General features: G+C 55.0%; 2 protein-coding genes across 6 annotated transcripts in view; both read left to right on the top strand.

Moving 5' to 3' along the window:
• Positions 1–10,513, top strand: part of LOC116861153 (zinc finger protein 324A-like) — a 38,116-nt gene extending 27,603 nt beyond the window's left edge. Inside the window, exons 1-4 of one of the 2 annotated variants that reach the window (XM_032847661.1) lie at positions 6,096–6,468; positions 7,946–8,072; positions 8,396–8,512; positions 9,027–10,513. In XM_032847661.1, coding sequence (XP_032703552.1) covers positions 6,436–6,468; positions 7,946–8,072; positions 8,396–8,512; positions 9,027–10,462 — 1,713 coding nt within the window. In that variant the 5' untranslated portion in view covers positions 6,096–6,435 and the 3' untranslated portion in view covers positions 10,463–10,513. Of the gene's footprint in view, positions 1–6,095; positions 6,469–7,945; positions 8,073–8,395; positions 8,513–9,026 lie in introns of those variants that run through there. The other variant, XM_032847662.1, reaches the window with a different exon arrangement.
• A 3,868-nt stretch (positions 10,514–14,381) lies between these two features.
• Positions 14,382–20,505, top strand: ZNF446 (zinc finger protein 446). 4 transcript variants are annotated; one of them, XM_032847667.1, is made up of 6 exons: positions 14,382–14,461; positions 15,776–16,156; positions 16,233–16,434; positions 16,699–16,793; positions 18,990–19,082; positions 19,223–20,505. In XM_032847667.1, exons 2-6 carry the CDS (start codon positions 15,815–15,817, stop codon positions 19,850–19,852), a joined length of 1,362 nt encoding a protein of 453 aa, XP_032703558.1. In that variant the 5' UTR covers positions 14,382–14,461; positions 15,776–15,814; the 3' UTR covers positions 19,853–20,505. The 4 variants fall into 4 exon arrangements, with proteins under 4 accessions (XP_032703558.1, XP_032703556.1, XP_032703557.1 ...); XM_032847665.1 differs by lacking the exon at positions 14,382–14,461 and adding an exon at positions 18,681–18,765 and having other exon boundaries at positions 19,223–19,850; XM_032847666.1 differs by lacking the exon at positions 14,382–14,461 and adding an exon at positions 18,681–18,765 and having other exon boundaries at positions 18,993–19,082; positions 19,223–19,850.
• The last annotated feature ends 3,999 nt before the right edge of the window (positions 20,506–24,504 follow it).

The raw sequence follows: 24,504 nt of genomic DNA on the forward strand, positions 1-24,504 counted from the left end.
TTTAAAAAGATTCTTTATTTAAGCAATCTCTATACCCAATGTAGGCTTAAATTCCTGACCCCAAGTTCAAGATTCACACGCTCTACTGAGGTGCCCCTCACATACTAGGATTTTGTGGTCATGTGCTTTCATTTCCGTGGCTAAATCCCTCAAAGAATAGCTGAGCTGGAGGGTAGGTGTCTGTTGACCGTCACAGGGCAGTGAGGGTCTGCCACAGTTCAAGGGCTGGCTGCACCAGTCCAAGCAGAACTACAGAATTCAATATTCAGTGAAGGCAAACTCGTCTAATTATCCTGTGTTGTAAGACGAAGTAATGTGATTATAAATTCCCGCCGAGCAAGCAAAACGCCTTCAAGTCCCTCAGTGTACTCAGCAGGGCCTAGCACCGTGCCAGGGGGTTATCCCTGACTCTGAGTCCAAATGTGGCCTCCTCAGGGACCAGAAGGAAAACTCCAATACTGCCTGATGGTCTCAAGCCAGGAAATCTACAGCTCCTGCTAGAGGTTAGGCATGAGCAATGGGAGGATGGACCTTAGGTGTCCTGACCAGGTGCCCCACTGCAACCCAGGCCCACCCAGGGCCCACACCCTCCCAAATATCCAGCAGTTTGTCTGTGGTTACAACCCAGAAGAGGAAGAGTTAAGTGTGGTGTGCTGATTGCCCTTGTGCAAAAGCAGCTGCTTGTCCTTATGTGACCTGTGTCTCTAGAACAGAAATCCTGTTGAGGTTTCCTAGGGTGCACGCATTTGTGGGCTTGAGGGGGTTGTTGTTAAGATTTTATTCATTTATTTATTTAGAGAAAAGAGCCACCTAGGCGCCCCTATGTAGGCATTTTGAATGCAGGAAAGGACAGGCTTAGTTGGCCGGTTATTATATAATCCAGGCCTGTCACTCAAATGAGACGACCCTAGGATCCACCACAAAAAAAAAAATTGCTGTAGGGGCACCTGGGTGGCTCAGTGGGTTAAGCCTTCAGCTCAGGTCATGATCTCATCCTGGGATCGAGCCCCGCATCGAGCCCCGGCATCGGGCTCTCTGCTCAGCAGGGAGCCTGCTTCCTCTTTCTCTCTCTGCCTGCTTCTCTGCCTAGTTGTGATCTCTCTCTCTCTCTCTTTGTCAAATAAATAAATAAAATCTTTTTTAAAAATTGCTATAAAGCCCACACCCTGGAATTTCTGGGGCCATTGTCTCCCTTGACTGGCCTTGACTGGCCTGCTTCTCCCTTGGAATGCAGACTGGGGTTCAGCAGCCGGGCTGTAGTGATTCGGTGTCAATGGGGAAGCTGGCTTAGGCACCAGAAACACTGGTCACGTGCTTAAGTTCCCTCCACTGCCACCACCTAAGGATATTTCCTCTCCTTCCAAAGACCCTCAAATCCACCCTGCCTGGTCAGTGGCTTTATTATGATGATTTTATCATCATGGAGAGTAAGTGGGAGAGGGCACCAGTGAAGTACAAGGACTGCAGAGCAAGCCGGTATCCAGCCACACTATTCCTCCTATGCTGTCCTGGGACAGGTACAAACACAGCAGCAACAGCACCCGCCTCACAGGGGTCATGAGCTGTAAATGAGTGAACATATGCGAAAAGCTGAAAACAGTAGCTCAAACAAGGTAGGCCATGATAAAGTTCATTCATTCATCGGGGCCTCCAATCCCTTGAAAAGAATGCTCCAGTACTATGAGACGCTAGACACACAGAATCCACGGATGGTTTTCCCTTGAACAAGAGACATCGAACTCGTTAAGTTGTTGTAGTTTTGTTATTAGAGACCTCCGTGTAAGTGTCACCATTCCATTGCCATGTGGTTAAACCAGGAGGTCCCAGGTGCCAAGTGATTTGCTCTGGGCACTTGGGCTACTCCCTCTCCCTATCCTACATGCCAAGGCTGGCCACCCGAGGTATGGCCCGCGGTGCCAGCTTCCTCATCACCGTGCACACTAGCAGCCAGCTGCCCTGAGAGATGAAAGGTAGGGCAGGAGCAGGTGACATTCTGGTTCCTGCAGCAGTCAAGAATGGAACCCTCTGGGCGCCTGGGTGGCTCAGTGGGTTAAAGCCTCTGCCTTCAGCTCAGGTCATGATCCCAGGGTCCTGGGATCGAGCCCCCATCGGGTTCTCTGCTCAGTGGGGAGCCTGCTTCCTTTCCTCTCTCTCTCTCTGCCTGCCTCTCTACCTACTTGTGATGTCCATCTGTCAAATAAATAAATAAAGTCTTAAAAAAAAAAGAGAATGGAACCCTCTGAACTGGGATGGAGTGGGAGAGGACGCCGGTGGCTAGAGGCACTTTCTGGCTCCCAAGTGTGTAGGGCTATAACACTGTTAAGGGTGTGGCCCAAGACAGGTGCAGTGTTTTCCATAAGTCAGGGAGGTGCCCAGCATTAATGCAAAGCTGCCTGGGCCAGGGGCTGAATGTTGATACTCCCCAAAACCACAAGCTGTGCAATCTCAGTCCAGTAATTGAGATGTGAAGAAACCGAAATCACGGGACATCAGGGCCCAAGATCATGCAGGTTATAGTCAGAGGAACTGAGCTGCAAACTCAGGTCAGCCTGACCTAGCTTGGGCCTAAGCTCTGACTCTTCTTCCATGTTGGCTTTTTTTTTGGGGGGGGGGGATTTTATGTATTTATTTGGGAGAGAAAGGGAGAGAGGGAGCAAGAGTGGGAAAGGTAGCCCAATGTGGGGCTCGATCCCAAGACACTGAGATCATGACTTGAGCCGAGATTAAGAGTCAGATGTTTAATGGACAGAGCTTCCCCAGGCTCCCTAGAAAACTTTTATTTAGTGTCTTGGGATGTGGGGACAGGGAGCTTGCATATATATTAAGGAACTTATACATATTCTATTACTTTGGCACATTGGTTCAATTGTCTTAGTTTGCCATCTTGATGGGGGCAAATTACTCCATTTGGGCTTGTTGTGTCTTTTCAAATAGTAGACACTCCAGAATGTCCTTCCACTCTCCTTTTCTCTCCTGATTCCCAGCCCCTTGCTGTGCCCAACTTCTGTGGCCTCATATTTCATCCTTTCCCCTCAACCCTCCTCTCTTTCTCCTAGGTCCTTTAACACCAGACTCCCCTTAATGTGTCCTGACTTGACCACATGTCTTTGAAATGTCTTGTTAATGTGCTATTTGATGACAGCAGTGTGTTCCCTCCAAGGGGTTGCAGTCCAGGTATAACCACTGCCTAGACATGCTTCCCAACATGGTGCTCCCTTGTCAGCAGAGGCTAAGGCTGTACCAAATCCCCCAAACAGATAAGTGAGCAAGAGGCCTACCATGTCAGTCTGTACTCACACCTGCGTGGGGTCCCCCCAGTCTAGGCTGTGGAGGCGCACAGGTAACCTAATTCCTGTCCCCTTGGCAGTGACTCCATGGACTTCATCCTGGTTGTGTCCAATATGCACTCAGTTAACTGGCATTTCTCTGTTTTTCGGGTGTTAGCGTGGAGCAGAGGAAGAGGAGCTGTCATATGACCAGAAACATAACCATTATGAAATATAGGCAGAGCCTTTTCCCTACAAAGACATATACTACCAGGAGTAAAGCTGCTAGAGCTCTTTCCAGCTGGGTGAAGAAAGCTGCTCCCATTCCAGGTCACTCTAGCCTTCTTCTCTCACCTAACTGAGAGGTCATAGTCAACAGGTGCTAGGGCTTCAGGGAAATACACTGAGAATGCCATAGCCAGGGAAGGCAGTTGGGGTCAGGAAGTAAAAGAAACTACAGCGGTAGAGATGTGCTCTTGAGACTCAGTCCCACTGAAGACTGAGATTTCACTGGAAGATTTAGTATGCTCCTGCCCTGGAACACCTGACACGGCATCCGTGGAGCTACAGTGTAACAACACTGGGTTACACCTAACAGAGATGCAAGACAGGGACCCTCTGTGAAGAATACTCACCAGAGCACAAAGTCTGGAGAAGAGATGAAAACTAGCGCACAGGAGGAATCTGAAGCCTCTGGTGTCCATAACTATAGCAAGCAAGTTCAGCCCTACTCCTACCACATTACCATAAATCCTCACACGAACCTCCTGTTTACCTTACTTCCTGTTACCAAACATATGTCTGGCTTTCAGCAGCAACTGACAAGGCATGTCAAAAGGCAAGAAAAAAAGAAAATCTGAGGACACACAAAGCAATCATCACAATGACAATCACATAGGACACTGAGGTTGGAACTATCAGGATGTAAAATAACAATGATTAAGAAAGATGTTAAGGGCTCTAGTGGAAAAAGCAGACAAAATGCAGGAATAGATGGATAATGTAAGTGGAGAGATGGAAACTATGGAAAGGTCAAAAGTGAAGGCTTGAAGGAAACACCACCAGTAGAAATGAAGAGTGCCTTCAGTGGTCTCATCAGTAGGCTCAGCCCAGCCAAGGAAAGAACTGGTGCTCAGCACAATTCCGCAGAATGCAAGTGTCTACTATTATCTGGTTTACAGGTGTGCACGGGGATTCACAGAGGTCCCACCGGGTTGTTTGGAGTCCAACCACCAGCACCAGATAACAGCCCCCACCCCCACCAGATAACAGCCCCCACCCCCACCCGGCAGTGCAATCTTGTTTAGGGGAGATCCGAGCCAGGGATATGGAACTATTTTGTGTACAGAGGAAGTTGCCATTTTTATTTCATTTCCAATTCATTAAATTATGAATTTATCAAACAATTAGCATATCTCTAAATATTAGGCAATCAGGATCCCTCTAGTCTAAGTAATTGCACATTACAGGGATGATTTTATTATTTTTTAAAGATTTTATTTATTTATTTGACAGAAAACACAAGTAGGCAGAGAGGCAGGCAGACAGAGAGGAGGAAGCAGGCTCCCCGGCAGAGCAGAGAGCCCAATGCGGGGTCGATGAGGGGCTCGATTCCAGTACCCTGGGATCATGACCTGAGCGGAAGGCAGAGGCTTTAACCCACTGAGCCACCCAGGCGCCCCTACAGGGATAATTTTAAAAATAAGGTTTTAAGAAATTAAATGTCTCCAAACATTCAAACGGTGCTTGAAATGTTAATGCCTCTAAGCTTTTGATTAAATCATGAGTTTAAGATGTTAGATTTCCTTAAATTCTTTCAAAGTGAGCAATACTTAACAAACGAATATTCCTGGGGCACTTGGGTGGCTCAGTGGGTTAAAATCTCTGCCTTCGGCTTGGGTCATGGTCCTGGGGTCCTGGGATCGAGCCCCGCGTCACACTCTCTCCTCAGCGGGGAGCCTGCTTCCCCCACCCATCTCTGCCTGCCTCTATGCCTACTTGCGATCTCTGTCAAATAAATAAATAAATATAAAAAAACAACCCGAATATTCCAAAATTGATGGGCTCTCTTGCATTTCGAGGATTTACATTCCAAAGATAGTTATGGCTGAGACAGATGCATGTACAAGGAGGGAGAAAGAGACTAAGGAAGACAGAAAGAATGAATGAGCTTGACGAAGATGAATTCCCTATCTCCTTACCAAAGTGGGCAACAAGGCGCTGGGTAACGTTACTGTACCACGTCTGTCTGTATGTATGCATGCGTACCTGTATGTATGGAAGTAATTGAGGCTGGGGGCTTGCACACCTTGGTGCAGGGGCTGCAAAGCTGGTGTTAACCCTTCACAGGCCACAGAGAGGCCAAACGAAGCACAGGCCTCCAGAGGTGAACCTGGGGTCGCATTCCCGGGCTCGCTTCCCCAGCTCCACCCCTTCTGGCCCGCCCCTCCCACTGGGCTTTGTCCTTAAAGCCCCGGGCTGGGGTCGCCTCCTGGCACCTCAGTGGTTCCCGCTTCCGCGCGTGCAGCGTTTAGCCTCGGGCCGCTCGGGTTCCGTCATGGGTCCCAGGACGCCGACTAGCCACCGAACGCTCGCTGGCCGGAGGAAGCAGGGGTACGCCTGCGGGACTCCATTTCCCAGCGTGCTGCGCGGAGATCCTAAAGAGCGACGCTAGCCCGGTTGCAGAGCGGGCGGGAACTACGCTTCCCAGAAGGCCGCGCGCGTGCGTCCGCAGCGCGCATTGGGCCAATGAGGGCTTGCGGGGGCTGGACTTCCGGCGTCCGGCGACTGTCACTTTGCAGCGGGGCGCGGGGCCACACCGGTGTTGGGGACCCTAGCGCGGCGGGCACAGGCGGGGTTCCAGGAGGCGTGAAGACCCGAGGCGAGGGCGGCGACGAGGGCGTGAGCGGAGGACGGTTGGGCGCATGGCGTGGGCGCCGGCGGCCGTCGCGCCCCCCGAACCTCGGTTTCTCCGGGTGTAGCCTGGGCCGCCCCGCGGGGCTGTGGGGCGGTGGCCCGCGTCACGTGTTCTCCGACCCCCGGGCGGCAGGGGAGGCGGCGTCCTGGGCTCCGGGACGTCTGTGCCGTGGACGGACGGGGAGACTGAGGCCCGGAATCGGGACGTTCGCGTCGTCCGTCGCTTTCTGCGCGTCCCCAAGTGCAGGCTCTGATGGCGACCGCGGCGCTGACAGACCCGGCGCAGGTGAGTCGAGGAGGCGTCGGACTCCCTTCCCCACCCCCCAGCCACCCGCCTAGGTCGCTCCTGGAGGGACCCGAGTCCCGACTCAGGGAGGGGCCCCCTCGGGACGTTTTGTCTCCCGTCTCGGTTCGTCCCAGGCCCCGGTGTTCAGGCCATGGGGGGGCGTGCACGTGTGAGATCCCCTGTCCTGGCGGCCAAGGGGGTGAGGGTGGAAGGAAGTTGCAGGCGGAGGGCGCCGCACGTGCAAAAGCCGGGAGGGGAGACTGAGCCTGGGTGCTCCCGGAGCTGGGCTTCTGACGTGAGCCCCGGACAGAAATGGTAGGCCGAGGAGGGTTCGACGGAGACCGGACATGTTTCAAGTTAGGGCTTTTAAAGTGTCGCCGCGTGTGCTTTGCGGAGAAAAGACGCAGACCGGGGTGGCCGCGCGCAGGGAGCAAGCAGTGCCACAGCAGGTGGCCCGAGTCGCCGCTTGCGTCGCACTGGGCCGGTGGAGATGGGAAACTTGGTGGGTTCGGTTTAGATCCGATGTCTCAGGTACGGCGGGGGAGCGAGTGGCCCCAGCTGAGCACAGTCCCAGGGTTTTTGGCCTGAACACCCGGAAGAATAGAACTGCTGTATCAGAAACAGGAACCTGAGGGGAAAGCAGGCTTAAGAGTATGTCCCAGAGCAGAGGTATCATCACGTGGACCCGAAACTGCAGATGTCCAAGGACACGGTCCTGATATTCCGAGCCAAGGCAGGGCCTGGAAATCCCATTTAGGAGGAAGGAATCTCATGGACTCAGCCAGGGATGGGTAGCTCTCCAGGGAGATGAAGACAGGTCGGTAGCCTCTGGGGTTCTGGGAGGAAGTCTGGCAAGTGGCTGAAGGCAGGGGTTTTGGCCAAGGAAATGGAGGGGTGGGCTGTGCGTAATTATGGAGGGAGGAGGAAACTGACTTCCTGTGTGGCCACCGGATCCCTGGGCCCCTCCCTATAGTGACTGGAGGGGATCAGCCAGTCAGTCCTCAAGCTGGAGGAACAGCCTTGGGATGTCAGGCACGTTCTGCAGAAGATGGCATTCCTCCAGGCATGGGCGTGTCCCGGCAGGTCCATAGCTGGGACTTGTACAATAGCTAGTTACAAGAAGAGCTAAGGGCATGTCTGGGAGGGTCAGTTTGTGCAAAGGCTGGAGCACAAGGGGCACCTGGGCCTGCCTTTGGGGTGGCAGCCATCTGAATGCCGTGAGCTTGCTCTGGCTGCCATGTGTAAGTGACCCGTGTGGAGACCGAGAAAGCATCTATGACCTAGACAGGTAGGGTTTAGGGGAGAGGAGGGAAGTTTAATCGGCACAGTTGCAGAGCCCGGGGGAGGAGGGGTTCAGGGCAAGGAAGGTAAGCCTCTGAGGGACATGGGAAAGGTAGCCATTGGGCCAGGGAGGTGGGTCCTGGGTCATAGAACCATAGCTTAGATTGTGTCCATCTTCCCCTGCCCACTGTTGTAGGGCCTGATGGCCTTTGAGGATGTGGCCGTGTACTTCTCCCAGGAGGAGTGGGAGCTCCTGGACGCAGCCCAGAAGGCCTTGTACTGCCACGTGATGCTAGAGAACTTCGCACTTGTGGCCTCACTGGGTAAGGCCCTGGGTTTTCCATGGGAAGCTTAGCTGTTGCCAGCACTAACCCTGCATCTCCCATTGGCCTACGAGCAGCCTCACACCAGCTGGCCAAATGTCCCTGTCCCGCTGTGGCACCTCTGTGTCCAGGCTCAGCCCCTTTCATCTGCTACTGCCAACCCGGTTCTCCTCACGGGAACCATTGCTATTTTCCTATGAGTCCTGCCCTGTGGTGTGGTTTTCTTCATTGACCAGATGACACCATCTGTGTCCCATAAAGTCCTGGCTCCTATTACCCATTGTGCCGGGCCTGGCCCTTCACTTGCTTGTCTTTTCTCACAGGACTCTCTGCCTCACGACCACGGGTGGTCATTCAGCTTGAGCGTGGTGAGGAGCCCTGGGTTCTCAGTGGGACAGTTGTGACACCAGTCAGGAATGCTCCTCGGAAGCCCAGCCCTGGTGAGTGGGGACTCGGAGAGTGTGAACTTGGGCCCACCAATGGCCAGGCTTCTGTCTCCCTTTCCCTGCCCTCCTGGACACTCTCATCTCCTGCCTCCCACCTGACTCCCTCCCGTTATCCTTCTATCATCAGCCCCTCTTGGAGGCTCTGGTCTTGGCTTGCCCGTTAAAGGGGAGCTCCCAGAGCAGCCCATTCCAGGCACCGGGGCGCAGCCTTTCCCAGGATGTTCCTAGTCCTGCTCTCATGGAGTTGACCATGCCAGGGGAGACGCCTGGGGAAATGAGTTTGTGAGTAAAGCCTGTAGCATCAGGTAGCCATTAGTGTAAGGAGGAAAAGCAAGCTTGAGGAGTTCCTGGGGCCAGAGGGAATGACATACACTGGTGTCTGGCTATTGCTCTTCTCCCCACCTTGCACACCTAATCCTTGGCATCCCCTTTGCCTGAACACTAGGCCTGGCCCAGTAATCCCCTCTTGGCCAGGGTGACCCAGGATCTGCCATTTCTGTGCCTTTAGGTTCCCGTCATCTGGCATACGACAGAGTTGTTCCAGCAGAAGCAGAGCTGCCAGGGTCCTTCCATGATGGCTCCCCTCCAGCATCTACAAGGGTCCTCCCCTTCACTGGCATCTGTGAGCACCGGAAGAGCCTGGAGGGCTGGCAGGGCATTTCCCCCTCTCAGGAGAAAAAACCCACAGGGGTGTCTGTAATCTATTGGGAACAGCTCCTGCTAGGTCCTGGCAGTGGGGAGGCCAGTGTCAGTCTGCGCCTGACTTCCCCACTGAGGCCAGCTGAGGACTGCCCACCTAGGGAGAAGGCCCTTGTGACCCGCCCCATGCCAGGCAAGCAGCTAAGGGCATGTGGGCGGGGGGCCTCTCGGAGAGGTTTCTCCAAAATTCCAGAATTTGAAGCTGGTCTCACCTCTGGGGAAGGAGGAAAGAGTCCGGCTAGCCACAAGTCTCATGGACACCCTGCTGCCCAGGAGCCCTCAGCCTGGGATCAGCTGGGCAAGGCCCTCCACATGGGCCCTGGCCTCCTCCCCGGGGAGAAGCCCTTCGAATGTAGGGCGTGCAACAAGGTGTTCGTGAAGAGCTCCGACCTGCTCAAGCACCTGCGCACGCACACCGGGGAGCGGCCCTACGAGTGTGCGCAGTGCGGCAAGGCCTTCAGCCAGACCTCACACCTGACGCAGCACCAGCGCATCCACAGTGGGGAGACGCCATACGCATGCCCGGCCTGCGGCAAGGCCTTCCGGCACAGCTCCTCGCTGGTGAGGCACCAGCGCATACACACCGCCGAGAAGTCCTTCCGCTGCGGCGAGTGTGGCAAGGCCTTCAGCCACGGCTCCAACCTCAGCCAGCACCGCAAGATCCACGCAGGTGGGCGGCCGTACGCATGCGCCCAGTGTGGCCGCCGTTTCTGCCGCAACTCACACCTGATTCAGCACGAGCGCACGCACACGGGGGAGAAGCCTTACACCTGTGCCCTTTGTGGGGCTGCCTTCAGCCAGGGTTCTTCTCTCTTCAAGCACCAGCGTGTGCACACGGGCGAGAAGCCCTTCGCCTGTGCACAGTGCGGCCGCGCCTTCAGTCATAGCTCTAACCTCACGCAGCATCAGCTGCTGCACACAGGCGAGCGGCCCTTCCGCTGCGGGGACTGCGGGAAGGCTTTCGCCAAGGGCGCGGTGTTGCTCAGCCACCGACGCATCCACACGGGCGAGAAGCCCTTCGTGTGCTCGCACTGTGGCCGCGCCTTCCGCGAGCGCCCGGCCCTCTTCCACCACCAGAGGATCCACACAGGAGAGAAACCTGTGCGGAGACCCCGGCGTGGGGCAGGCCTCTGCCCCCAGGCCAGGCCTTCTTCGGTGGCCTCATCAGAGGGCTCACTGGGGAGGGAAGCGGGGCCCACTCCTGCCTCCAGTCCAGCCGCAGTCTCGAAGCCTGCTGAAGCCTGAGTTCACAGCTCCAGCCTTCCCTGGCTTGTCGTAACACAGCTGTGTTCCCTCCATATCCACATTTTGGAGGAGACCATATGTGCACTGTGGTTCCGTCTGCACGTGTGATGATGTTTGCCATTTCAGCCACAGCTCACTCCAGCCCTAAGTGGTCAGGCTGCAGAAATATCAGGGGGATTGTCTCCCCGTTTGTATCCTGGGACTTCAGTAGGGCAGAGACTTGGGAGTCAGAGTGCTGTTTCATGCCCATTATGACTGTGGGTGCTCAGGTGAGGCAGGGGAGTGCTGGAATGCTGGGGAAGCAGCCCTCGACATTTCCCCTGCCCATGCACAAACTGGCCACCAGGCCAACCCTCAGGATAGTCCTCCAAGGCCTCCTTCCTCTAGATCTGGAAGTGGACCCAGTGGACAGGAGCTCATGTGGGGGTCTGGGGTTGACCTTGGGTCTAGGTCCTATCTTCCACCTCTGGGACAAAGAACACGAGAGAGAGAGAGAGAGAGAGATTCAGGCCTACAGAGGGAATTTGCAGCATCCTGAAGGCAGGATCTTGATAAGCGCCAACACGTGCCAGTTGCCAGGCCTGTGAGGCTACACTCACAGTACCTATACTACACTGAGTAGTACCTGCCAGGCTACTGTGGCTGGTATCCCCACCTTACAGATGAGGAAACTGAGGCAGAGAGAGGGGATGAGTTGTACATAGCAGAGCCAGCAGTTGAATCCAGGCCACAGGCCCAGTATCCAGACAGCTCACCACTCTGCCCCCATGCTCTGGCACCCGTGCTCTGGTCTGCTGGTGTGAGAGCTGGGTGATGTCAGGCCTGGTTGTGTGCACATGGCAGTCTCCCAGTGGGTGGGGCAAGTAGAGGAGGCAGTCCCCTGGGTGGGCAGAGGAAGACAGACATCAAGGTGGTGGCTCTTGAGCCATGCTCTTTTATTCAGTTTCTCACGGCAGCCTCAGCAATGGCCATGTCCCGTTGTTACCAAAGCACCACTACAGGACCCTTTATGTCCCCACTGCCCTAACAAGAGGTGATTACAACAACAGGTTTGGAAGAGACTTGTTTCTGCAGGGTCTGGTGGGCAAGTGCCCACCTGTTCACTTCCTGAGTTGGAAAGAGGATTTGCTGTCACCTAAGGCCATGTGTGTGTGCACCCTCCCATCCTGGGACACTGAGTTGGATGGGTGGGGTGGGGCCCAGGTTTCTCCCTGTGGCCCTCAGCAGACCAGGGCCCATCCTCACCTCAGTCCTCAAACCCAGGGGTGGTAGTGGTCTCTTTATTTGGCAACAAAAAAGACCCAAAATTGGAAGTTGAATGGATGCACATTGTGTAAATCCTTGCAGGGCACTTTGGAAGTCCACAGCCTCAGCCTCCCCTCCCAGCCTCCAGGTCCTGGGTCAGAGGGTTTAACATCACAGTCCAGAGAGGCTTCCTGATAAAAATTTGTCAAACGTGTGCACGGTAACAGCCTGATGCCTGTTTCATCTTAGCAGACTGCATACATGCCATCACTGTGTGTTGTGACAGAGCTTCAGACACTTGGCTTTGACCATGTCATTCTGAGAGTGAAAGGGTAGGTATGTAGCCTGTCTGAGGTCCACTGGGTATCTGTGATACCTGTTACTCCCTTGGTAGCCAGAGGTGTGGGGTCAGCCCAGGAGATCTAGTAGGGAGGATAGCATGGGGTGGCCCCAAACAGGACTTCTATCTCGATATGAGTCTTTGTGGATCCAGGCCAGGGAATCTAGGCTGGGGTCACCAATAGTGGCCAGAAATACTAACTCCAGTTTGGTGGATCGTCTAGTCCCACCATCTCCAAGACTTGGCAGCTATGTTCATATACTATGACCACACATATTGTCCTCTCATACTCACTTGTCTCCTCCCAGCATTGCCAGACCTTTTATTCTAGAACCTCACAACTCCTGCAGAGGATTCTTGCTGAACCCACTCCCAAAGACCCTTAGATGCAGGTCCTCTGTGGCACCTCCTGGGTACCCCACAGGCCTCTGAGCCACTGTTCACCCCTCCTGGACTCATCCTTTCTCCTCTGATCTGGTATACACTCTGGCCTCATCCCCATCTTCCTTTAGAATGGCATCATGAGGGTGCCATTCTCAGTCTGCACAGCTGTGAAATGCAGACAATCCCCCACTTTCTTGGGAGCCCATGGGATTCAGAGGCAAAGGCAACTGTCAAGCAGCACGTGGCTCAAGTCATATGCAACCTTTTCTGCATCTTGGACTGGAGCTCCTGGAGCTCTCCTGACCCCTTGAGCTGGGTCTGATGTCCTGAGCCATCTCCCCACCAATCTCCTCCCCACTTCATTGAGGTCCTTCCCACCTGTGTGCTTGGCCCCTGCTATGCCTCACTTCCTCTACCCTTCTCAAACCCGTCCCTCCCAGTGCATAGGAATGGTCAGTGGCCCACACTGGGGCCTTAGGGGAACAGTGACCACGATTATCTGCCTTCCCCCATATCTTGAGCCTTACACTGCCCTCCACTAAACTTCTGTGGTCATGCTGAGCCTTGTCCTGTCAGGCTAGTCTTTTACTTTCTCTCCCTCTCCCTCTCCCTCTCCCTCTCCCTCTCCCTCTCCCTCTCCCTCTCCTTCCTTCCTTCCTCCCTCCCTCCCTCCCTTCCTTCCTTCCTTCCTTCCTACCCTCCCTCCTTCCTTCCTTCCTCCCCCCCCCTTCCTTTCCTTTTCTTCTTTTCTCTTTTCTAGGCTAGTCCTTAATCCTGAATAGGCTGAGGTTAACAGTGCCCTTGAGCTCTCTGGGGCAAGATAGTGGTGTGAACACATGCATTTCACTTGGTTCAGAAACCCACTGGAGCTACAGAGATGAGAATATTTAAAAATATGAACCCACAAGAACGAGGATGGTGAAACTAGAAGCAATGGCATTCTGGAACTAGAAGCAGATGTGGGATCTGTCTCTGATTTAGAGAAAGCTAAATACTGATTTGGCCCTGGGGAAGTGGGCAGAGGTTCCACCAGGCTTATAGTGCAGAACTCCAAAAGGCCTGTAAAGCAGCAGCCCCCTGGGAGAAGGGACCTAAAGCAAAGGTGACTGGGGGACAGCTACTAAAGCTATTAGAGCACTAGCTGTCCCCATGGTGGAAGAGACATTTCTGGGGAATCCATACAGTTCCAGAGAAACAATCTAAGTCCCCCATCCCCACCCAAAACAGCTCAGTCTGATGACGCGTGGAAGAGTTGACAGGCCCCACCCATGCAGATGCTTAGAGCATCCAGTGTGTACGACCACTGCTCTTCACTGAGTGCTAGGAGCTAGGGATTACTAGGTATCCCAAGAAATCAAAACAGGCATATGCAATTTAGGACCGAATACTTGGTTTCTGGAAGCAAAGCACCCCTTCCCACAGTGTGGTTCTTGGCTACTGAGATAAACTGAAGGTACTCTTACTCGTTTTGGTACCCCATGTAAAAGGTTAGCGGCGTCCCATAAGCTGGACAAAAACCTTCGTCCCACACTTTGCAGTACTGACATCTGAAGACGTGTCTGAGACTCTGAGAGTATAAATCATGGGACAGTATCTTCTGTAAATATGTGTCCACCCTGGTCCTTGTTCTCGATGTCCGCAGGGCACCCAGCAGAGGTCGAATAAGGACCCCAGCACCATCCCCGCTGGAGTCCTTCCCGGGGATGGCGGACAAAGTCCACAGATAAGGTCGGCCCCTGCTTCCTCCGGGGACCACCTGGAGGCGAGTCTGCACTGTTCCCGCAGTCCCTTCTGGCTTCCCGGGAGGACCCGGCGACGCTCTGGCCGTTGCCTTGGAAACAGGGAGGGGGGCGGGTGTCCTCTAGCGGTCACCAAGAGGACTGCTCCGCGACTAGAACGCGGCCTAGGTGGGGCGCTAGCTCAGGACGGCCGTGAGGTCACGCTCCTCCCACCCCACTCGCTTGCCAATAGGCGCCGGAGCCACTGTGCGCACGCGCAGGAGTCTAACGTACCGTCCGTCGCGGCCGTTGGTGAGTCCAGGGTGCGGATGCAAAGGAAGAGCGGCCGCCAGAGCGGGGAGGGAGCCCCCACAGTCTGCGACTCTTCTCATTTCTCTGAGAGGAACAGAGCTCTTCTCAGTTGTGAGAGGCCTTTGGCAATGAGCATCCGCTGGCTGAGGCCGCGCCCGTCCTCGCTTGCTGAGTCTCACGGGAAACGTAGTCCGAAGGGGGGGGCGGGACCTGCCGGGCAGGCGCGTGGTTGGCCGGGGCGGGGTCGCCATGGCAACGCGCGGGGGCGGTGGGCGGAGCCCCTCCACAGAGGCTGCTTTCTGGCGCCGGCGCCGCCGGCGGAGGTGAGCACCGGCGGGGCCTGGCGGGCCGCGGCTCTTTGCATCCCGGGGGCACCCGGCGGTGCCACTCTGCCCGCACTTCGGAGCGCCCGCCTACCGCCCGACGCGCCCCGCGCGCCCCACCTCCCACCTCGGCCCGGGCTCTTCCTCCCACCCGGAACGGCGTTCCCCCTCCTCCGGCAGGACCTCTTACCCCTCCCTTTTGGGGGCCGTTCTCCGGGGGGTCAGGCCTGGTCTAGCTGGTCTGACGGGCACCCCAGGTGGCCTTAGTTCATCCCAGACCCTCTTGACGGCCGGGACACAGTGTCCGCTGAGGACCCCACGCACCTCGTAGCTTTGCTTTGTTGTGATTGTCACACGCTTGCTTCCGGCGACGCGAGCCGTTCCCAGTCCCCTGGGGTCAGCGAGCGCGGTGTGTTGGAGTCCACACAGCCTCTGGCTCGCCCCGTGACGCAGACGACCCTCCTCCTCCTGGCCGGCCCCGCAGGGGGCCCACTTCCGTCAACATGTCCCCATGTCCCGGAGATCTGGAGATCGTGGGGACACACACTCCGCCACAGCCCAGCACGGCCCTGTGTCCTGCTGAGGCCTCTTCCCACCGTCACTGCTCCCCCTCACCAGGGGTGATGGCCTCACCCAGTCCCTGGCTGCCTGCCCCTCCTCCTCCTCCTGCCTGTCACTTTACCGGGCTTCTGAGTGAGACCCTGGAAGACCGCCGTGACTCCTTTCGCCTCCTCTTCATCGTCTCCTGCAGTTTCCTGGAAGCTCCATTGGACAACTTGCCTCCAGAGCGTCCAACCGCAAGGCTTCCTTCTGCCTTCAGTTCCGTCGGCAGCCAGCTCCTGTGACCCCTCCCTCCACCGAGCCTTCCCAGCCTCATGCATCCCTGGGCCAGAGCCGTTCCTCAACCAGCCTCAGCCCCCTGGGCTGGGCCTGTCCGCCCTACCCTCGCCATGGCCTCTTAGCCCGCACCCTGACCCCTCCTTTCCCGCAGGTCTCTCTTGTTGGCTATAAGAAGACACCCAGTACAACAATGCCATCCCCACTGGGCCCCCCACGCCTGCCCTCTGTGGACGCCGTGGCCATCCTGGAGGAGCCTGAGGCAGCACGCCTGCGCTTCCGAGGATTCTGCTACCAGGAGGTGGCAGGACCCCGTGAGGCCCTGGCCCGGCTTCGAGAGCTGTGCCGCCAGTGGCTGCGGCCGGAGGCATGCTCCAAGGAGCAGATGCTGGAGCTGCTGGTGCTGGAGCAGTTTCTGAGCACACTGCCCCCCGAGATCCAGGCCTGGGTGCGGGGCCAGCGGCCAGGCAGCCCTGAGGAGGCTGTAGCCCTGGTCGAGGGCCTGCAGCATGACCCTGGGCAGCTGCTGGGCTGGGTGAGTGTGGCCAGCATTGGCTTCTCTGAGGGACAGAGCCATACGAGAGCCCTTGTGACATTCCTCTTCCCCTCAGATCACATCCCGTGTCCTGAAGCAAGTGGTGTTCCCAGCAGCACAGAAGACAGAGGAGTCCCTGGGGAGATCCCACCCTTCAGGGACAGTGGAGCTTCTCGGGGCCATCTCTCGGGAGGGATCCCAGGACACCCAGACGGAGAGGTCTGCCCAGCTTAGCTGCAGTGTGAAGGAGGAGCCAGATGCTGATGGGCAGGAGATGGGTGAGAGTGGGAACTACACAAGTTCTGGGGGGCTCCTGAAAGGAAGGTGAATATCCCCAGATGGGATGAGGACTCGGGAAGGACTGCAGAGCTGGGTCCCCAGGAGGCAGGAGGAAAGGACTGGCAGGCTGCCTGCCATGTGACTGGCACACATAGTAGCCTCCTGGCTCCTGGCAGAGGAAGGCCAAGGCTGCAGCACCAACACCAGGTCACCTGCCATGGCTCACATGACCGGCCCCCAACCCTCATCTGCCTCATTTCTAGCATCTTCCAATCCCCCAAATCCAGCCCAGTGCCATGAGGGGCACCCTGGACACCGGGAACCAGCCTCCACGTCCTTCCACCCACCCAGGATTCAGGTAAGCAGCCCCAGGTGGAAGCTACAGGCACCCAGAAGGAGGAGTGTGTCCTTGGTGGCCACTCTGCCCGCCAGTTTTTCAGGCTTCTTGGCTAGCAGCTTTTGTGCTCTTTGCTGCCCAGAAATGGAGTTGGTATCAAGGTCCCTTCTGCAGATCCTCAGGGACGGGGCAGGCTGGTGGTCTCTCTAAAATTGGGAAGAATTTGGGCCTTAGGCCACAGAATCTGGTTTAGAGTGACTGACACTGGTAAGGGTTGGGTTTCTTCATTTACAGAGAAATCACGGATTTTGAAGCACTTAGCAGTCTTTTTTTTTTTTTTTTTTAGTAAATTTTTTGTTGTTTTGTTTTTGTTTTATATTTTTATTTATTTATTTGACAGAGAGAGAGACAGCGAGAGAGGGAACAGGAACAGGAGGAGTGGGAGAGGGAGAAGCAGGCTTAGCTTCCCGCTGAGCAGGGAGCCCGATGCAGGTCTCAATCCCATGACTCTGGGATCTTGACTTGAGCTGAAGGCAGATGCTTAACGACCGAGCCACCTAGGCGCCCCAGCACCTAGCAGTCTTAAACTGGTACTTGGGGACTTGAACCCTCATGGGCACGTGGGGAGGGGTCAAGATGGTGAACCTTGGCAAGAAAGCCTGAGCACCACACAACAGTTTGGCCTTCCCTTTTGGTTTCCCCTCCCCCTCCACACAACAGGTGGCCGTCCTCTAGGAAATAACCTGCAGCCACCTCTTTCCTGGGGCTTTCTTTGAAGGCCAGCCAGCCAGCCCTGGGCTGCGGCCAGCTGGGCGTGGAAGTCCCACGGAGGCCCCGGCTACCTGGAGTGTTTGGTTGCTTGGTTCCTGAGTGTGAACAGCAGGGGTCCTGTCTTTTCCCAGCAGCTTTGCTCCTAACCCATTCCACTGGGGAGCGTTCCCAGTGGAAGAGCTGGTTGAGATGGGCTTGGAGGCTGAAAAGTTCCTCCAGGCTCTCTCCACAGTCTGATGGCACAGTGCCCGACAGCTGGGTGGGCAGGCCACACCCTCCAAAGCCGCTGAGCTCCAGCCAGCAGCATTCTGGCTGCGGCTTCGTGCAGCTGTCTCCTCCCTGTCCCTGGACCTGCAGGCATTTGCCTGGCAGGATTACTTTTCCCACCCCAGCAAAGCCCCAGATGGTGGGATTTGGGGAGGCAAGGATAGCAGAAGCCAGGGGCAGGGAGTGCATGCCCTGGTAAAGTCCACAAGGGTCCACCACAAGGTGGTGCTTCAACCACCAGAGTTCACCCTTTGGCAGCAGGTGGGACCCAGCCCACCACCCCACCCACACACCCGCTCTGAGCACCGAGATGCTTGGCTGCACTTCCTAATGTGAGTTCTCCTGCCCTAAACCTCCCCAAAGCTAGGTCCCCACATCTAGGAATGCTGACAGCCCTCAGCAACTCCCCCAAGGAGGATCTCTGTTACTTTTGTAATCAGAGGCTTGGGGAGAGGTGGCTGGATTCCCTTGGGTCCCCAGGCCTTTTGTTCTCAATGCAGCACACTGTTCAAGGCAAGGAGGTGGGGACAGTCATATCTGTGCCCACCTCCGCTTCTCCCAGAACCCAGTAAGGGGTTCTCAGCTTTACTCTCTCTGGCTAGAATATGGAATGGGGCTTCTGAGGGGAACAGGTGCTAGCAGCATCCCCCCAGTGAGCTGAAGGACAGCTCCTCTCTGCCCTACTTCCCAACCTTCACACACCCTTTTCAGCTTCACCCTTAGCGAGCAAAAGAGCCTTAGGTAGCCTGCCCGCTACTTCAGGTAATGAGTAAGGTCATGACCAGGGGACACGGGCAGGGTGGGCACTGCAGGCGAGGCGGAGGTTGGGGGGTGGACAGGTACCAAGGGTGATGGGCCGTATCCCCACAGGAGGAGTGGGGGCTACTGGACCCGTCACAGAAGGAACTGTACTGGGACGCAATGCTGGAGAAGTATGGCACGGTGGTCTCCCTGGGTGAGGACCAGCCATCACCCCTCCTTCAGTGTCTGCATAGCCCTAACCACAGGGTACTCTGCCCAGCCCTGTCCTGTGCACGTCTCCCAGCGCTTACCCGAGTTCCTGCTCATTACCTGAGGGCACCCTGTCACCCAACGGGGCCCCCACCCCCGCCCCTAATATGTAAGAGCCCCTCACCCACCCCCATGCTATGACTGCTACCTGACTGCCCCTCACCCCAGCAGGGATACCAGCCCCCCAGCCGGAGGCACGGGTGGAGTTGGAGCCTGGGGCACTGCGTACGGGGACAGAGGGTCGAAGAAGCCTCCACCCGGGTGAGTTCTTCTCCATGTGACTGGAACCACCTGTTCTCTGCTGGGGTGGGAGCTTGTCCACCCCCACACACCTGACGGGAGAGGGTGGACCAATGTCAAGGGTACTGGGCTACTGGGACTGCCACCTCTCCTTCCCCCAGGAGATGAAAGTGAGAGCCACTGCGAGGGTCCACCCCAGTGCCCAGAGGCCCAGCCACCCCAGGGCCCAGGATCTGTCACCTGGGAGGGCCCGTCTGGGGCCTCTGTGTCTGCCAGGGCAATGCTGGGAGCAGGGCTGGAGGCCGGTGCCCCGCGAAGGAAGCCTTATACCTGTGAGCTGTGTGGCCGAGGCTTTGACTGGAAATCAGTCTTCGTCATCCACCACCGGACCCATGCGGATGGGCAGGGTCCACAGGCCCTGGGCATCGGGGGTGCTCAGAAGCTGCCTCTGGGTTCCCGGGAGCCGGGCACACCCCGGCCCCCCCGGCGCATGCTCCCAGGCCCTCGGAGCTATGCGTGTGAGGACTGTGGGCGTAGCTTCAGCTGGAAGTCGCAGCTGGTCATCCACCGCAAGGGCCACGTGGGCCAGCGGCGCCACCTCTGTGGGGACTGCGGCCGTGGCTTTGACTGGAAGTCCCAGCTGGTCATCCATAGGAAGAGCCACCGACCCGAAGCCCCATGAAGGGCCCGAGAAAGTGTCCTCATCCTGCGGGCTTGGGAGCTTCCAGGGCCTGGACACAGTTCCTGGCGCTCTGGTTCCAGCTTTCCCCGGGGCTGCTCAGCCTCTGTGATTCTTGGGGGCAGCAGAGGACACTGGTGAATCAGAGTTCCCAGGAGGTTCCCCTGCCCCAGTTCAGTCTCCCCAAAACAGCCACCTGGGCGTAAGTGGAAAGAAGCTGCCCCTCCTTCCACCACCCCGTGAGGCCCGAGTTAGAATCTGCTGCCTAAGCCTGGTGACTTCCTGGCTCTGAGACCCCAGCTTTGACCCAATGCAGGCTGACAGGCCAAGGACTCTCCCTACCCCTGGGACCTCAGTGGCCCCAGGTGGCTACTCAGAAACTGCCCCTTTCCACCCTTCCTGAAGCTTCCGGGCCCGATGTCTCGGTGTAGAAGGTGCAGACGGCCCAGGAGAATATGCCTTGCCTCTGTTTGCAGGCAGATGGAAAACTAGTGCCCGTCCACGTTTGAGATTTTTTAGAAATTTCACTTTCATAATGGAAAGTTTCTGCATAAGAATCCTGATCTCTGCTTTCCATGGGTCAGAATATTGGCAGTGCCACTGAATGACTAAGCCACCCAGGCTTAGTCGCCCCACGTGAACCCTTTTAAAGCATGGAGTTTTCTCTGGCTCGTGACAGGAAAGGAAGTCCAAAGGACTCGAAGCATGGGGCACCTGGGTGGCTCAATCAGTTAAGCATCTGCCTTCGGCTCTGGTCATGATCCCAGGGTCCTGGGATCGAGTCCCGCATCGGGCTCCCTGCTCAGTGGAGTCTCCTTCTCCCTCTGCCACTCTCCACCTTGCCCCCCCTCACCACCATCTCAAATAAATAAAATAAAATCTTAAAAAAAAAAAATCGAAGCCTGAGAAGGATTTGATTCACCACTGCTGGCTTGTAAGATAGAGGGAGTCCCACTGTGACCTCTGGAAGTTCAGAACAAACCCTGGCTGACAGCTGGCAAAGAAATAGAGACCTCAGTCCTACCACAAGGCTTTGCAATCTGCCAACAACTTGAATGGGTGTGGAAGTAGATAACTCCCAGGTCTTCAGATAAGAGCCTCCCCAGCCAATGTATTTCAGCTTTGTGATACTCAGAGCAGACAACCCAGCCAGTGCCTCCCAGACTTCTGACCTGCGGAACGGTGAGCTAACCAATGGATATTGTTTTAAGCCACTAAATTTGTGGCAATTTTTTTTAAAGATTTTATTTATTAATTTGTGGCAATTTTTTAAATAGCACACAGAAAACGTAATGCAATCACATATTGTTAACGGGTGCTCCTCGTGGCTAAAATACAAAACTGGCCTGCATCCAGGGATGAATGGGGTATGGAATAAAATGGTGATAGTGTTTTTCAATAAAAGTATTAATAAGAATTGAAAAAAAACAAATAATGACTTTGGAAAACTTGCCTGTATGTACTACAGCTGAACCTATGTATACTCTTACTCAGCAATTCCACTCCTGGCTATGCACCCCACAAATGAATTCTTGTTTTGGCTCAGGTCATGATCTCAGGGTTGTGAGGTCAAGCCCCGAGTCCGGCTCCATGCCCAGCACAGAGTCTGCTTGTCCTTCTCCCTCTGGTCCTCCTCCCGCTCACCCCATCTCTCTGTCTCTCATGCAAATAAATACAATCTTTAAAAAAATATATATGAATGCTTATGAGCACCAAAAGACAGCTATAGAAACAGAGCAACTATCTGTGAAAGCAAAAAGATCAGAAAACAGGGGCACCTGGGTGGCTCAGTGGGTTAAACCTCTGCCTTCGGCTCGGGTCATGATCTCAGGGTCCTGGGATCGAGTCCCGCATCAGGCTCTCTGCTCAGCAGGAAGCCTGCTTCCCTTCTTCTCTCTGTGCCTGCCTCTCTGCCTACTTGTGATCTCTCTCCCTCTGTCAAATATATAAATAAAATCTTTAAAGAAAAAAAAAATCAGAAAACAGCCCAAGCCCACTGCAGTTACCAGTGTATCGCCTCTCTGCTTCATACCAGTGCCCGTCTGCTGTGGTGGGCTGGGCCCTGCACCAGTTTTCCTCCACAGTCAGCACGTTGTTGAGCTTGGTCAGTCGTAGAGGGCACTGGAGGGAACCACAAGTTGTTTCTCTTCTTCCTGCCACGACAGCAGTGGTACATGTGGAGACTCTGCCCAAAGCGGGCCTTCTTTTGGCAAGCTCAGAGCCTTGGCCTGTCCCAGTCGCCACCTCACCACAGCCCTCCTGATACAGATACCATGCACCCCAAGGTACCCTGCTAGCAAACGGCTTCCCAGTGCCTCTCCCAGCAGATACCTCATGCTGTAGGCCTTATACCTGCAGTGGCACCTTAAGTCATCTGCATGCCTGCTTATCGCTTTGGCCCACCACCACATCCAGGTGTTTTTGGCTTGGCTTAGGCAACCCAGAGAATCTCTCTGCTTCCTGGTGTGTTGCAAACACATCTTCCCCAATATCGTCTGAACTCCAACCTTGAGGAGAGGGCTCCCACTCGAAAATTTATTCTTACATTGGGCATTCTCTCAGCTGAAGAATTTTAAGAGTTAGTTCTCTGTTATAGTTAATAACTGTAAAACTTATTTTTAAGATTTTATTTGTTAGAGAGAGAGCACACAAGCAGGGGGAGCAGCAGGCAGAGGGAGAAGCAGGCTCCCCGCTGAGCAGGGAGCCTGATGTGGGACTCGATCCCAGGACCCTGGGATCATGACCAGAGCCAAAGGCAGATGCTTAACTGACTGAGCCACCCAGGCGTCCTTATAGTTAATTAAAAAAAATTATTTCTAAATCTTTTTGGCTGAGCACGAAGTCAGATGCGGGGCTCCATCTCACAGCCCTAAGATCATGTCCTGAGCTAATATCAAGAGCCAGATGCTCAACTGTCTGAGCCACGCATGTGCCCCTATAGTTAATAGCTTTACGTATCAAATCTACCCAGTTCCAATTACTGTACGGCTTCTGCCTCCAGCCTGGGTACTCGCTGGTACACCCACTGGCAGCAGCGTGGACACTTACATCAGCTGTGCATGTGCTGAAGTACTGTGCCCACAGCGATGCCCACAAACAGGTGACTGCTACATCAGTGCTGTTGACTCAGACACAAATGGAAGGGAGGGACAGAGCTTGGCACCATCTTTTGGGGAAGCAGGGGCTTTCCTGGGGTCTGCACAGGCCACAGCCTCCTCCCACAATGGCAGATGCCTAAGGGTAGAACCCTCTCCTAATGGCACATGGGTGCTCAAGGAGGCAGTGCACTTTCACAGGAGACCTGTGTTTTCCGGGCTCTCGGCAATACCAACACTATCTGAACAAGTGTCTGGCCATGTGTATGTGCTCCATCCTGCTTCCCACTCAGTGAAGGCCACACCCATCCTGTCCCCCCCTGCAGTGTCGTCAGCTATGCCTGTCCCCTTCCCCAGCACTAAACACACCCTGCAGATCTCCCTTCCTCCCACATCCACATTTAGGCAGCACCTAAAGCCCTTGACATGGGGTGGATTGCACTTCCCAGGGGTTCAGTGCCCTGAAATTCCTATCTGTATTTATCCTAATTCCCAAGGAAGCATTTTTGGTTCTTGAGACATTGAGGACTATACTTCCCAAGGCTTTGGCACTCACTGTTCCTTGGCCCACAGACTATGTAGTTGGGTAATGATCAACTAACGTTTAAAGCCCCCGAGATAGTGTCTACTACACTTTTCTGAAACCAGCAAAAACATGATCCTGCCAACAGTACACACAGTGCCCAGTGGGCTCTTTTGGCCCCTAGGACATTGATTTCATCTTCCAGAGGGCTTGATCTGCTCCACACCCCTCCCCACAGGACTTGCGTCAGGGCTTTTGCAGGTGCACTCTGCCAAGGACACTCTTTTCCCAGTTACTTGTTGCTCATCCTTCTGGGCTTAGCCCGAGGTCATTGTCGTATCACCATGATAGCACTTCTTACACCCTCCAGACCATACCACATCTGTCAGCCTGGAGTCAGCCCATCAGAGGCCACAAAAAGATCTACAGTTAGAGTGAGCCTTATGTCTCAACCCTGGAATGACTCTGAGGCTGCTGGCTCCTCCCACACTGGTGGCATTGCCTAGAGAGAGGTTTTCCCTGAGACTTGCCAAGTTCCTTGGTGATGGTAGGTGGTGGGAACCCTGAAGTAAGTAAGATGTCTGGAGTGCACTAGGCCCTGAAGTCCTTGTCTGTATCTCCATCTACTGTTGGGGAGGAAGAATTTCTTCTGTCGTTCCAGGACTTTCTGGCTTGACTAAGAATCAGGTGGACAGGAGACATATTAACAGGAGAAAATCAAATTAAATTGGTACGTATGTGGAATACATACAGCCATAAAATTCCAAAGACAGGCAAAATGAGGTATACATGTCATACTGAACTGAGAAAGGTATCGAGGTCCCGGAATTCAGTAGGAAAGAATACAACTTAAAGGAAGACGAAAGAGTAAATACTTGGTAAACAAGTGGTCTTTGGACCATTCAGAAACAAGAGGACACAGGAATTTGATCAAAGAGGCCTTGCTAGGTTCCTCCCTGTCACAATGTAGTTATCTGTGGGGGAGATAAAGAGCTTCTGAATCTATTAGAGTTTTTTTTTTGTTGTTGTTTTTCAAGATTTTATTTATTTACTTGACAAAGATCACAAGTAGGCAGAGAGGTAGGCAGAGAGAGAGGGGGAAGCAGGCTCGCTGGTGAGCAGAGAGCCCTATGCGGGGCTCGATCC

Source organism: Lontra canadensis, unplaced genomic scaffold, assembly GCF_010015895.1.
Source record: "Lontra canadensis isolate GAN:19392208 unplaced genomic scaffold, GSC_riverotter_1.0 scaffold191, whole genome shotgun sequence".
Taxonomy (NCBI): Eukaryota; Metazoa; Chordata; class Mammalia; order Carnivora; family Mustelidae; genus Lontra; species Lontra canadensis.